Genomic DNA, 14,273 nt, shown 5'->3' with positions numbered 1-14,273 from the left:
TTAAATAAAGCTAGACCGCGTCATCGTCGGAAAAGTGGCTATTGGCTGGTCTGCTCCTCTCTGCTCTGCCTGCAGCAGGGGGCGCTGCTGAGACTGACCGCTGTGAGCGCTTTGGGACGGGGGAGGGGCTCACGCAGCACCCGCTGCTCATTGACGACAGCAGCGAGACGTCCTGTCACGTCTCCAGAGCACCGGAGAAGGTTGCTAGATTTGTCGCTAGTTGCTTTTGACAAAAAAACGTCGCCAAGAGGCTTTGGAAAGTCGCCAGATTTAGCGAGAAAGTCGTCAAGTTAGCAACACTGGCCGGCCCGCATCGGTGCTCGGATCACTCGTAGTGACGTAGCACCGGAGGGATCGTCTCTGATTGGTTGACGCTCAGCGGCAGCGTGTCGAAAGTTCAGTTTTCCCAACTCTCAAAAAGCGACGCTCACGACGCTCCTGACGCCGGGGACGAGCGTCGTGGGCGTCGACGGTCGAAACGCTCGAAAAGCGACGCTCATGACGCTCCTGACGCCGGGGACGAGCGTCGTGGGCGTCGACGCTCGAAACGCTCGAAAAGCGACGCTCATGACGCTCCTGATGCGCCGCCCCGCCGCCCGCCGCTCCACGACGCTCGTCCACTATAGACTTTGCATAGAAAAGCGCCGCTCACGACCCTTGCGACGCGTCCGGTGTGAACGCACCATAAGTAATATCACTGGTAATGTCAGTCTTGCTGATAAATTTAATGATTACTTTGTCTCCATTGAAGGAAAACTATCTAGTACATCGGGTCAACCTCAAATGCCTCCCCTGAAGACTACTTATCAGGCAACTACCTGAACTCTTTCTTTCTGAAGCCAACTAACTGTGACGAAGTCTATAAAATTATTATCAATGAATATTCAAATTCAGCTGGAACTGATGAAATCTCCAGTAAAATTCTTAAAGGCATAGCCAATATAATTACTGCACCTCTTACCTACTGCATAAACTTGTCACTACTTTCTGGAGTAGTGCCACAAGTGGCAAAAATTGCACAAGTTACACCAGTTTTTAAATCTGGTGATAAGAATGATCTCAGCAACTACTGTCCAATTTCCATCCTGCCCACTCTTTCCAAAGTTATGGAAAGAGTAGTATACAACAGACTTAACAGCTACCTAGATAAGCTAAATGTTATAGTTCCATCTCAGTATGGATTCAGAAAGAAAAATACAACATACATGGCTGTATTGGATCTAACTGATAAAATAAATGATGCGATAGATAAAGGTGACTACGGTATTGGCATCTTCCTGGACCTATCGAAAGCATTCGATACCATCAAGATTAATATCTTAATCAAGAAATTAGATCACTATGGCATTAGAGGCCGAGCACTAGACTGGTTTTGTAGCTATTTATATGGAAGACAACAATATGTTTATGTAAATAACCAAACTTCATTGTGTAAATTCATCAATCACGGGGTTCCTCAGGGTTACATTTTAGGGCCGCTTCTCTTTGTCTTATATATAAATGACTTTGTTAACTCTTTACCTGTACCACATAAAGTATTATTTGCAGACGACACAAACTTGTTTTTCTCTCATAATAACCCAAACATGCTGGAGCAAATCATAAACAGAGAGTTAAAGAAAACTGACACCTGGTCCAGATGCAATAAGCTTGACTTAACGTCAGTAAAACAAACTATATTGTTTTCCGCTCCAATAAAAAAGCAGACATTAAGCAAATATATCTACAAATTAATGGACAGAATATCCTACGAGTTGGCTTTACAAAATTCCTGGGGATTCTAATCGATGAATTTCTTAATTTTAAATGTCACATTGAGGACCTTACAAAAACATTGTCTAAATGTGCTGCTTTATTTTTTAAGTTGAGACATTTTCTACCACGATCTGCACTTCTCACCCTATACAAGACCTTGTTTGAGCCCCATCTACAATATTGTAACATTATATGGTGTAATACATTTCCAACTTATTTACAAAAACTTGAGATACTTCAAAGAAAATTATACAAGCTTTATCATGGGCTGAGTTTAATGCACCGACAAGAATACTTTTCTATCGCTATAAACTTCTGAGGCTTGCTGAACAGAACTGCTTCCAGAATGCTTGTGTCATGTACCAAACTGTTCATAAACTAAATCATAAACTATGCAACCTCATTCCAATCTTTCATCCAGTACACAAATATATTACTAGGAACATCAATACAATTACCGGAAAAAAATGAAGACTAAAATGTACCAGCTTTAGTATCGTGTCCAGAGGACCACAGATTGGAATGAGCTCGACGAGAAACTAAAATTGTCACATTCCATTTCCACCTTCAAAAAAAGATTAAAAATACAACTCCCATCAATGTATATTTAATTTCTTGACTGTACTAAAAAACATAATTATAACTGGTGCTTGTATCTCGTTCCACCTATTGACATATGCATCTGTTATTGTACAATGACCATATAGAATGATCTACTGTTATCATGACACTGGGATTGTTTGTTGTTGTTTGTTCGAGTCGTTTGTTTCAGTTATTTGTTATGTGTGGGCACCCGGGCCCCCTATCATAAGCTTTAAATAGCTTTTTTGGGGTGACCCCTTCATGCATCAAATTACTCTGATATCTCTATGCAGCATGTACTGTAGTTTATGTTATGATGTGTGAAAAAATAAAAAAGTCAAAAGTCAAAAAGTCGATCAGAATAAGCTGGGTGCTTTGATTGAGTCCAGCGTGAGCTGCAATAATGGCAATCAGAGAAGACACTTCAGGATAACAATTACTGCGAAAATTAGAAGTTGAAGAAAAGAAGAACAGAACTAAATGCAACGCCAACTTGCACTGACCTGTACAGTGTAGCCCCCTACAGTGGTGGCCCGACGAGACCTGGCTATACGAGGGGTCTGCCTGCCTGCCACCAGGAACAGCTCGGCCAGGCGCTGCTCCATCAGGCTGGCAAAGCTTTGGTAGTTAGCTTCCAGGGAGGAGGCGTCTACATCCTGGATAACTGCCAGGACGGACAGGAAAAGACTGAGGTGAGAAAAGAAACACAGGGCTCCAGCAGGGAAGAGGTGAAAGACGAGAAGTCAGAGCAACAAACACACACACACGCACGCACACACACACACACACACACACACACACACACACACATTAGGGTTGCCAACTCCCAGAGATTGAAATAAGGAACGCCTCTCGTGGGCAGCTGAAAAAAACTGGGTTTTGGGGGGGTCAAAACACATATATAACAGCATTTTGCCACAGTTATACCTACTACAGACTATAAAAACACATGAGGCTACTGCATCACACCTACAGTAGCAAGATTGTAATAACTCATGATCAGCTTGATCAGTTTGTGTTTGAGGCCCACAGTGAGACAGTTATCATTCCAGCATCATCATGATGGACAGCAGCTCTCAGCCACTGACCGGACGTAGAGCAGCTCAGCAGCTCCTTCAGAGGAGACTGAGACCCTCAGAGCAGGAAGGAGCTGCCACAGGCCTCTCATCCCCACCGCTGTCAGGCTGGACACTTCTACTGTGTAGAATATGAGCAATAATCCTGGACATTATAATATCCTGCACCCCCCCTAAAGAAATTCAGCGACACTTTATCATCCATTCACTCCGCTAAAGCATATTGTTCATATTATATATCGTACTGTATAGTTATATGTTTCATCGTATATTGCATATTGCATTGTATATATTGTATATATTATATATTCCCTGTTATATTTTTAAGATTCATGTTGTACATACAATTAGATCTTCATTGTCTTTAACTTCTATTATCAATCCTAGTATGATTTGCACTGTTACTTGTTAATTATTGCACCATTCATTACTTTTGCATCCTGCTGTGGGTTCTATGAGCCTGTACACCTGTACATTTCTCCACTGTGAGATTAATAAAGTCTTCTATTCTATATTTATTGCTAAATGTGCAAAGTAACATCAAACAGCTGCTGTCTCGTCTGGATTTTAACATGTTCTTTTTTTTATTTTCAACTCAATAAGTGCAAAATCAAAACTAAAAAACCTTCTGAACAAAAAAACCAACAAGGTTCCGTTTCTAAACTGAAAACACTCCACAGTCTGCAGCAGCAGACACACATCAATGAACTAAACATGATATATCTGATATGGAAACGGCACAAACTGACATGTCTCTGGACGCACAAGCGGCAGATCAAGAGATAAAAATAGAAACTTGAACTTGAACTAACAGACAGAAACACCAGATCAAACTCCACATAGCCTTACACCATCTTCTTCTTCTGACCCAAAGGGAGCAGCTACTGTGAGTTTCTTCTTCACTCTGCTTGGTGCGCTACTGCTCTAGTTTTAGCGCCCCTAGTGGCTGGGCCCTCGAATTACATGCCATGCCATACAGCCTTCAGAACACAGAGAGAGAAAAAAAAACATGCGTCTTGCCTTAACTCGTGCGGCTGGGACAAACAACGTCCTGTACGGGACACGCCACTTTTGGCTCAAATATGTCCTGGCTAAGACGGGACAGTTGGCAACCCTAACACACACACACACACACACACACACACACACACACACACACACACAGCAGGGGGTGAACAGGGCAGAGAGGAGTTCTCACCTGTTTTCACCCAGTAGATTTTGGTCGCTGTCGATGTGTTGAGATTATGATATTCAAGAGCTGGAAAGACAAAAGACAGAGACATTTATATTTACCAGAGAGAGAGAGGACAGAGAGACAGAAAGAGGGAGAGACAGTGGTTTTTTTTTTTGTTTTTTTTTTTCAAACAGCCTTTATTCACATTTCAATATTCTTTTTACATTTCCAAAATCATTGTCACATTCACAAGTTAGAAAATCAATTCCCATTTGTCGGTCAGACTTGATCAAAGACTCCCTCCTTAGTTTCAAACATTCCATCAGTCCATCAATCTCTGCAGTCACAGCAGGTAGAATTACTATTGATTTTGCCATCCTGGTTTGATTTTAGTTTGAGTCTAGTCTTTGTGGCAAACTGTCTTTTCAGTTTTTGTTAGTTTTAGTCATGTTCAAACTCTTCTAGTCAAGTTTTAGTCGATTAAAAGTCTGAGAAATGTAGTCTTATTTTAGTCAGAATAACCCATGACTATTTTAGTCTAGTTTGAGTCAACAAAAACCAATGATTTATCCCAGTTTTAGTCAATGAAAACTATTTCCTCTCTATTTACTAATGCAATTCTATTTAACCCAATCAATATTGTATAATTTCCTAGTCTAGTGTCGACAAAGCCAGTGTTTCTTTCAGTCAAACTTATTTCAAAATCCAACATTTTTAACTCACTATTATATTATTGGAATGAAATGATTTATTTGTCATTGCAACAAGTTACAGAAGTTACAAGTTACAAGTTACAACGACATGAATGGGATTTGAAGACACCCAGGCAGCTACTTGCAGGCGCTCCGTCTTGAAAAGGAAAACAGAGTTAAAGGAACTCAGACAGAAATTGTGGGGAAGGGGGGGGTTAAAAAAAAAAAAAAAAGATACATCAATTCAGATTGCGGTTCCAAAGGGAGTCGTGATTAGAAGTGAAAGACCAAAAAAAAAAAAGCCAACCTGCGCACAAACACAGCAAAAACACACGAGACAAATGATACCTTCTAAACTGAAGAATATGCCCATTTGACACCACCACCATCTGGCAGAAAGTGAACTCCACTCTGAGCCGAGCAGCCACCAGGCCTTTGAATATCTGTAATTATCCTGCACCTTAGATTCTGTTAGGTGAGTTAGCCAAATGCCCATTTGTGCCGGACCCAACAGGACGTTAAGCAGACTGATCTTTCCTCGATGGCGTACAGAGTATTTTGTTCCAAAGATGAGCAGGCTGTAGTGGACAACGTGGTGTAACCGGGCCAACCACTGCTGCAGCAAAACAAGGAGAAGCTCAGCCTCTGGCAGTGACCATGGACAGACTTCTTCCTTGCTTTGAAGAGGTCCAGTAGCTTGGGTGTTGAATACGAGACAAGTCTGTTTCCTGTTCTGTGACAGCTGTGGAAAGACACTGATTGTAGGTGGATGGTCCCCCTGGGGGTCCCTCCCGAGAACCTCCTGGAGAGGGCCAGGGAGAGCTGCCTCCACCTGGTCCAGCAGCTTCTCCACCAGAGTCCCATGTCATGACTCAGTCTTCCTGCAGTCTTCCACTGTCCAGACGTCCTCAGGTCTCCCAACTTGATCAGACCAACTGATGTTAAAACCCGTTCCATGGCGGTGGAGCAGAGTAGCCTGGTCTGGCTCATGGGGTTGTGGAACAGTGACTCCTCTCCAATGCTGCCAAACACCTGGAAGGAGTCTCTTCGGACTGCAAAGACCATTCTCCAGGCATTGAGGACAGACTGGTAGAAGACTGATGTGTGTGAGAGATCAACACTAGTCAGGTTCAACAGGAAAAAGTGTGTGCTGTCGTGGAAGTTTTTTTTTTTTTTTTTTTTTTCACAAACAGCATGGATGCCGTTCCCGTCCAAGGCTGCTCCGGGTGGTACAGGTATGGTTTTGCAGTCTGAAGCTGGAGTGCTTGCAGTCTACTGCTAAGGTTAACCAATCCTTGCACCCCCCCCCCCCCCCACACACACACACACACACACACACAGTGGAAGGTACAGCATAGGGGCCCTGGTCTAGTGAGCTCCACCCCAGAAAAAAATCCACCAGTCTTCTTAGTACGTCCTTCACCAGAACTGGTGCCACAGCATGGACACAGCCAGGGTGTTAGCAACTAAAGTCCTCGCCCTGTAAGACAGCTGTGGCTGGACCCAGGTCCTTCCAGACAATCAGGCACCGACTCTCCCTGCCAAACCCTCTGTTATTTTTTGTCGGTCACTGGTTTCTAGACACATGCCAGTAGTGCTCCACTGCAGCCCAGCAGGAAATACTGGCTGCGGTCAGTTTGTCCACTGCTCCAGAAGAAGCCGCTCACACTTCGCCCAGTTAACTTTAGCTGAGGCGTGGCGAGATGGCACCACTGTGTAGCGGCAGCCGTCTACCCGCTCTGCTTAAACTGCTGCTTGTTGCTGCATTGTTTTGTGTTTTGTGGCAGGATATCTCTGGTTTGCCAGTGTATAATCGCCAGGCACTCATTGATCTGAACCGATCCTACTGGGTCTGGCTAAGCCGCAATTTTGAGGATCAAACATCCAAACTTCCTCCTCACCTGGCCTCAGTACCAGCTTACCTGCTGCGCTCACCTGTCCCAACGCGGAAGAAGAGGACCAGAAAGCGCGGAAAATGCAGAGATGTTTTCATGAGAATCAAGGCATGCTGGAGATCTAATTCGGGGATTACCCCTCTCTTCTGTACGCCTGGATGCCCCTCGCTCCAAGGAGCGCATGGATAGCGGTGGATTCAGCCCGTGGCTCCCGTGCGCCTGGACTCCGGCCTCCGGCACCTGCCGCTAGCAGCGCCGCTGCACAAGCGCCTCGCCAAGCACCGCGCCATGGATTTTTGATCACTCCGGCCGCTGAGCCGAACCTCTCCACGGGCCTGCGAGGATGTGACTCTGCGCATGGGCCTGCTGAATGCTAGATCGCTAGCCAACAAAACATTTATTCTGATTGATCTCTTCACGTCGCGGAAGCTGGATTTTATGTTGCTCACGGAGACATGGCTGCATGTTGGTGAGTCCACCCCGTTCTCCGAGCTGTTACCTCCTGACTGCTTTTATCTTAAGTCACCCTGGACCACGGGTAGAGGTGGAGGACTGGCAACCGTGTACAGATCCAGCTACACCTGTCGGCAGGTACCGGCAGATTAATTTTCCAGCTTTGAGCTTCAGACATTTGTGATAAACGTTGATACTCCAGTCATGTGTACATTGGTGTATCGCCCTCCAAAGTTTAACAAAGATTTTATTCAGGACTTTACAGACTTTCTATCAGGCTTGTCCCTGAACTTTGATCAGTTTTTAATCGTTGGGGATTTTAATATTCATGTCTGTTGTGAATCCAGACCTCTGGCCAAATAATTTTAAATCTGATTGATTCTTTTAACTTGACACAGTCGGTGTCTGGTTCTGCACATGACAAAGGGCACACCCTGGACCTGATGCTGTCCCATGGTCTTAAAGGTATAACGGACGATTTTCTCGAAAAAGTCGAAGCCAAACGTCTGTTACTCGCTTTTTGAAAACGCACATGCGCCAGACCATTCTACCTGCTCTGCTGCTCCTACGAGGGCGCTTGAAGGCGTGACACAAGCATTTCTTCAGCGTGATTGACATGTCGGAGGACCAATAGTTGACGCTATCATCACGCCATTCATTGGCTAAAACATCATCCATTATACCTTTAATGTAAGCATGAGTGATATTTGTGAAACGCACATTTTGGATCACTTTGCGATACTATTTGCAGTAATGCTGTCTCAGTGCATGGTCATTCCGCGCGCTCCGGCTCGTCGGGTGCGCACAATCAATTCCCAGACAGCCTCCTCATTTTCCGGCACTTTCAGCGAAATGTATCACGTTGATTTTCAAAATCTCTCCTTAGATGAACTTCTTTCATATTTTAATAGCACTCGCACAAACGTTTTAGATGCAGTAGCTCCTTTTAGGCTAAAGCGCCATAAGCGAAATGCGCAACCCTGAATAAATGAAGTGACGCATAACCTCAGACGCGCTGTAGGCGCACTGAACGGCAGTGGAAAAAGGACCGTCTCCAAATCTCCATGCAAATACTAAAGGATAGGCTCATGGAGCATCAGAGAGCAGTTACAGCTGCAAAAGGTACTTTTCTGTCAAACCTGGTGTCCACAAATTATCACAAACCTCAGTTGCTTTTCAACACGCTGAAATCTTTTGTAAATCCGTGTGATAAAATTATTCATGCGCCCTCAGAAACCCTTCGTGAAAATTTCCTGTCATTTTTCAGAAACAAAATTTCTGCTCTCAGATTGTCTTCTTCGTCCGTAGACGACCCACCGGCTCCATCAGTTTGTCATTCCAGTTTTGACTGTTTTGAACCTGTGTCTCTAACTGAACTGACTAAAATAGTTCAGCAGTTGAAACCCTCTTCATGTCCTCTGGACATTGTCCCCAAGTCGCTTGTTTAGGGATGTTTTTGATTGTATTGGTCCATGCATTGTGCAAATGGTGAATGTCTCTTTAATGTCTGGATGTTATCCCTCTTCACTGAAACATGCTGTTATACAGCCACTCATCAAAGAGATGGAACCTGATACAAATGTGTTGTCTAACTTTAGACCCATCTCAAAGCTGCCCTTTGTGTCCAAAGTTTTGGAGAAAGTTGCCTATAACCAGCTGCAGGCTTACCTTGATTTAAAGGACCTATACATGCAAAATCCACTTTTTTAGGGTTTTTAGCATGCCCCAAAGTTGAATTACCCTTTAAAACCACCCCCAAAATGTTATTTCCTTTCATCCATGCATGTCTGAGTAATCTTTTTCAGTCTGCTGCTCTTTACAGCAGCCCCTCCCTTCGGGTAGAAAACAGCTCGTTTGAAACTCTTCAAACCTAAGTAGCTACGTCACAAAAGTTGAACTCCTCCCCACCACTCTTCTCCCACCCCACCCCCCCACCCCCACCCCCACGCAGGTCCTCAGCATTCAGCGTTGCCGCTTTTTGTAGCTCCGATTACGAAGACAAACATTAACCATCGTTTGAAAGCAACAATCACGCAAGCGCAAGAGTCTGAAGAGTCTGCGCTTGGTGAGTTTCTAACAGGAAAAGACGTGTGTTTGCGTGTAGCGAAGCTAAAGCTAAAGAGCTAAAGCTAACCCTTAGAGACGCTAACGCAGCTCCGATTGGTTGAATTGGTTGAAGCACGCGGTCAGTCAAAGTCCACAGGGGGAGAGGCGGGATTTTCAGTGAAACGGAGCGTTTTCTCTTCCAGGTTTCAGAATTAACCTCCAAAAATCCTTTATTTAACACAAAATGACTTTTCCTTAGCGCCAAAAATAAACTATTACCATGTTAATGGCAATAATAAGGTTTGGACGAGCTAAAAAAGCATGATACAGGCCCTTTAAACAAAATTGGGGAAAAGTTCCAATCAGGGTTCAAACTGCGACACAACACTGAAACTGCCCTTTTAAAAGTTTTTAACGACCTTCTTTTAACTGTTGACGCAGGAAAATCTGCTGTCCTTTTGCTTTTAGACTTTTCTGCTGCTTTTGATACTGTGGATCACAGCATCCTTCTGTCCCGCCTGAAGACACATGGGTACAGCACTCAGCCGGTTCCCATCCTGTCTCTCTGATCGAAGCTTCTCTGTAAATCTGGGACAATACTCATCCTCTGTGTCTCCACTCAATTATGGTGTTCCCCAGGGTTCAATACTAGCACCTGTCCTGTTCGCTCTGTATATGCTCCCTTTGGGTTCTATTTTTAAAAAGCATAAAGTTGGCTTTCACTGTTTTGCAGATGACATCCAGGTTTATTTACCCGTTACGGCCAGTGACTGTCAGTCTGCAGTAAAAACACTGCAGGACTGTCTCAGTGGCGTCCAGACATGGATGAGAGCAAATTTCCTGAACCCAAATAAGGATAAAACTGAGATTTTGGTGTTTTGGTCCCAATAACCCCCTGCAAGGACATGACAGTGTTATTGGTCCTCTGTCCTCCTTCTGCCGGAATTTTGTGAAAAACTTGGGGGTGATGGTCGACCCTTTGTTTAAATTTTACAAACACATTAGTTCTGTCATCAAGCCCAGCTTTTTTCTATTTGAGGACTCTGGCCAAAATTAAATCTTACCTTCCTCTGGCTGATTTTGAAAGAGTGATCCATGCATTTATAACATCTCGTTTGGACTATTGTAATGCGTTGTATGTTGGGCTGGACCAGAGCTGGACCAGGGCTGGACCAGGGCTGGACCAGGGCTGGACCAGGGCAGGACCAGAGCTGGACCAGGGCTGGACCAGAGCTGGACCAGGGCTGGACCAGGGCTGGACCAGGGCTGGACCAGGGCTGGACCAGAGCTGGACCAGGGCTGGACCAGGGCTGGACCAGGGCTGGACCAGGGCTGGACCAGAGCTGGACCAGAGCTGGACCAGAGCTGGACCAGGGCTGGACCAGGGCTGGACCAGGGCTGGACCAGGGCTGGACCAGAGCTGGACCAGGGCTGGACCAGGGCTGGACCAGGGCTGGACCAGGGCTGGACCAGAGCTGGACCAGAGCTGGACCAGAGCTGGACCAGGGCTGGACCAGGGCTGGACCAGAGCTGGACCAGAGCTGGACCAGGGCTGGACCAGGGCTGGACCAGGGCTGGACCAGGGCTGGACCAGGGCTGGACCAGGGCAGGACCAGGGCTGGACCAGAGCTGGACCAGGGCAGGACCAGGGCTGGACCAGGGCTGGACCAGAGCTGGACCAGGGCAGGACCAGGGCGCCCTGCAGCGCCTGCAAAGCGTACAAAATGCTGCAGCCCATCTGCTGACTAAAACAAAGAAGCGGGAGCACATCACCCCTGTGCTGTGCTCTTTACATCGGCTGCCTGTCCGCTTTCAAGTGGAATTTAAAGTTTTATTGATCGCTTTTAAATGTTTGCACTTCTTGGGCCCTTCATACCTGACTGATATGTCGCAGCCCTACACGCCGACCAGAGACGTGAGGTCAGCTGACCAGCTCCGGTTGGTTGTCCCTAAAGCCAGGCTAAAAACCAGAGGTGACAGAGCCTTCTGGGTCGCTGCCCCCTCCTCTGGAACAGCCCCCCCTGGATGTCAGGTCCTGCTAGTCTGTAGGACAGTTTAAGTCCAGACTGAAAACACACCTCTTCTCGAAGGCCTTTTAAACACTAGCTAAACTGGAGTATATTCTTGATGTCGTATTTGTCTTATTTGTGTTTTTATAAATATGTTTAGGTGAGCCTTTTATTGTCATTTACTTATTCTATCTTTCTCTTTTTACTTTGTGTCTCTGTGAAGCACTTTGGTCAACTGAAGTTGTTTTTTTAAATGTGCTATATAAATAAAATTGAATTGAATTGAATTGAAGAGGCCTGTTCATATAAGGACAGGTCACTCTGCAATGTCAGGATGTCTGGACTGGCTATGAAAACTGTTACGTCGTCAGCATAGGCTGACAACCCAACAGCTCTTCCAGTCCCTGGAAGAGCCAGGCCTGGTAGACTGCTCCTGAGCTGAGCCAGGAGATATTCTATGGCGATGGCATACACTGTATGGCATACAGCATTCCAGATAATGACAGCTTGCACCACACTTGATTAAATTGATCTCCTGAAGATAAAAACAACTCAGAGGAGGATAGCTTGATGGCTTAACAAACAATTGCAAGTATTAAATCAGCAGGAAAATTAGAGAAGAAATGGTATCTAGCTCAACAAGAAGTGTTTCGCTCTGACTGGAAATAAAGTCTGTTAACCTATATACAAAAAAAGGGTTAGGGTTACGGTTAGACTAACCCTCACCAGTGCCAGCAAGGCTAACACGCACCGTGAGGTGAGCAGCTACAGTGTGTCCCAAAAAGGTGGGAGAAATACTATAACCTGGGACTGCAAGCAACTTCTACTAACAGTAGCTGTGATACTAACGGCCGGGATCATTCCGATAAGCCGAGCAAAGGGCGGGAAAGGGGGGCAAGCGGAGGGAACATTCAAGGCTTCCAGCACCGCCTTCTGGCAGTCAGTAGGGTTGAAATAGGGCTGAAGTTATAAGATATGACCCAAAACACCTGAGAGTATATAGACCCCCGTTGCTCCAGTGTTTTTATTAGTGAATCTTCAGAACTTTTTATCAATGATTCATTCCAAATATAACAGAATTTTAATAACTGCTGATCTGGACTTACATGTTGATGATATCTCAGAGTCACTGTTAAGATTTTAACCAACATGTCAAACAACAGAGGACAGAACCTGGACCTGGTTCTAATCCACTCTGGACCTGGTTCTAACACCCTGGACCTGGTTCTAATCCACTCTGGACCTGGTTCTAACACCCTGGACCTGGTTCTAATCCACTCTGGACCTGGTTCTAACACCCTGGACCTGGTTCTAACCCACTCTGGACCTGGTTCTAATCCACCCTGGACCTGGTTCTAACACCCTGGACCTGCTTCTAACTCCTTGGACCTGGTTCTAACCCGCCCGGAACCTGGTTTTAACCCACCCTGGACCTGATTCTAACCACCCGGGGCCTGGTTCTAATCCACCCTGGACCTGGTTCTAACACTATGGCCCTGGTTCTAACACCCTTGACCTGGTTGTAACCACCCAGAACCTGGTTCTAACCATCCCAGACCTGGTTCTAATCCACCCCGGACCTGGTTCTAACACTATGCCCCTGGTTCTAACACCCTGGACCTGGTTCTACCCCACCATGGACCTGTTTCTAACCACCCAGGACCTGGTTCTAACACCCTGGACCTGGTTCTACCCCACCATGGACCTGTTTCTAACCACCCAGGACCTGGTTCTAACACCCTGGACCTGGTTCTACCCCACCATGGACCTGTTTGTAACCCACCATGGACCTGGTTCTAATTCACCCTGGACCTGGTTCTAATCCACCCTGGACCTGGTTGAAATCCACACTGGACCTGGTTCTAACACCCTGGAGCTGGTTCTAACCCACCCTGGATCTGGTTGAAATCCACACTGGACCTGGTTCTAACACCCTGGAGCTGGTTCTAACCACCCCGGGCCTACCTACAACACCCTAGATTTGATTCTAACCACCCTGGACCTGGTTTTAACAACCTGGACCTGGTTCTAACTCCCTGGACCTGGTTCTAACCCGCCCGGGACCTTGTTTTAACCCACCCTGGAGCTGGTTCTAATCCACCTTGGACCTGGTTCTAACACTATGGCCCTGGTTCTAACACTCTGAACCTGGTTCTAACCATCCAGAATCTGGTTCTAACCACCCAGGACCTGGTTTTAACACCCTGGATCTGGTTCTAACCCACCATGGACCTGGTTCTAACCCACCATGGACCTGGTTTTAATCCACCCTGGACCTGGTTCTAACACCCTGGACCTGGTTCTAGCCCACCCTGGACCTGGTTCTAACCCACCATGGACCTGGTTCTAATCCACCTTGGACCTGGTTCTAACACCCTGGACCTGGTTCTAACAACCTGGACCTGGTTCTAACACCCTGGACCTTGTTCTAACACCATGGACCTGGTTCTAGCACCCTGGACCTGGTTCTAACCACCCTGGAACCGGTTCTAACCCCTTGAACCTGGTTCTAACCAGGTCTTTCCATCAGTGTGTCCTCTGTTTTTGACCTGGCTGTGTTTCACTGGCCTCATAAACCAGCCAGACCCACT

The 14,273-nt window shown here is 46.0% G+C and overlaps 1 protein-coding gene across 1 annotated transcript in view; it reads right to left on the bottom strand.

Annotated features, from left to right (window-relative positions):
- LOC115392397 (UPF0606 protein KIAA1549L-like) overlaps positions 1-14,273 on the bottom strand; it is a 153,069-nt gene that overhangs the window by 103,685 nt on the left and 35,111 nt on the right. The window contains exons 6-7 of the mRNA XM_030096987.1: positions 4,612-4,671; positions 2,841-3,001 (exon numbers count right to left, since the gene is read on the bottom strand). Of these exons, the coding sequence (XP_029952847.1) occupies positions 2,841-3,001; positions 4,612-4,671 (221 nt within the window). The remainder of the gene's footprint in view (positions 1-2,840; positions 3,002-4,611; positions 4,672-14,273) is intronic.

This window comes from Salarias fasciatus, chromosome 7 (genome assembly GCF_902148845.1).
Source record: "Salarias fasciatus chromosome 7, fSalaFa1.1, whole genome shotgun sequence".
Classification (NCBI taxonomy): domain Eukaryota; kingdom Metazoa; phylum Chordata; class Actinopteri; order Blenniiformes; family Blenniidae; genus Salarias; species Salarias fasciatus.
Note: the sequence above shows the minus strand (reverse complement) of the source record. Positions and strands in the feature narration are given on the sequence as shown.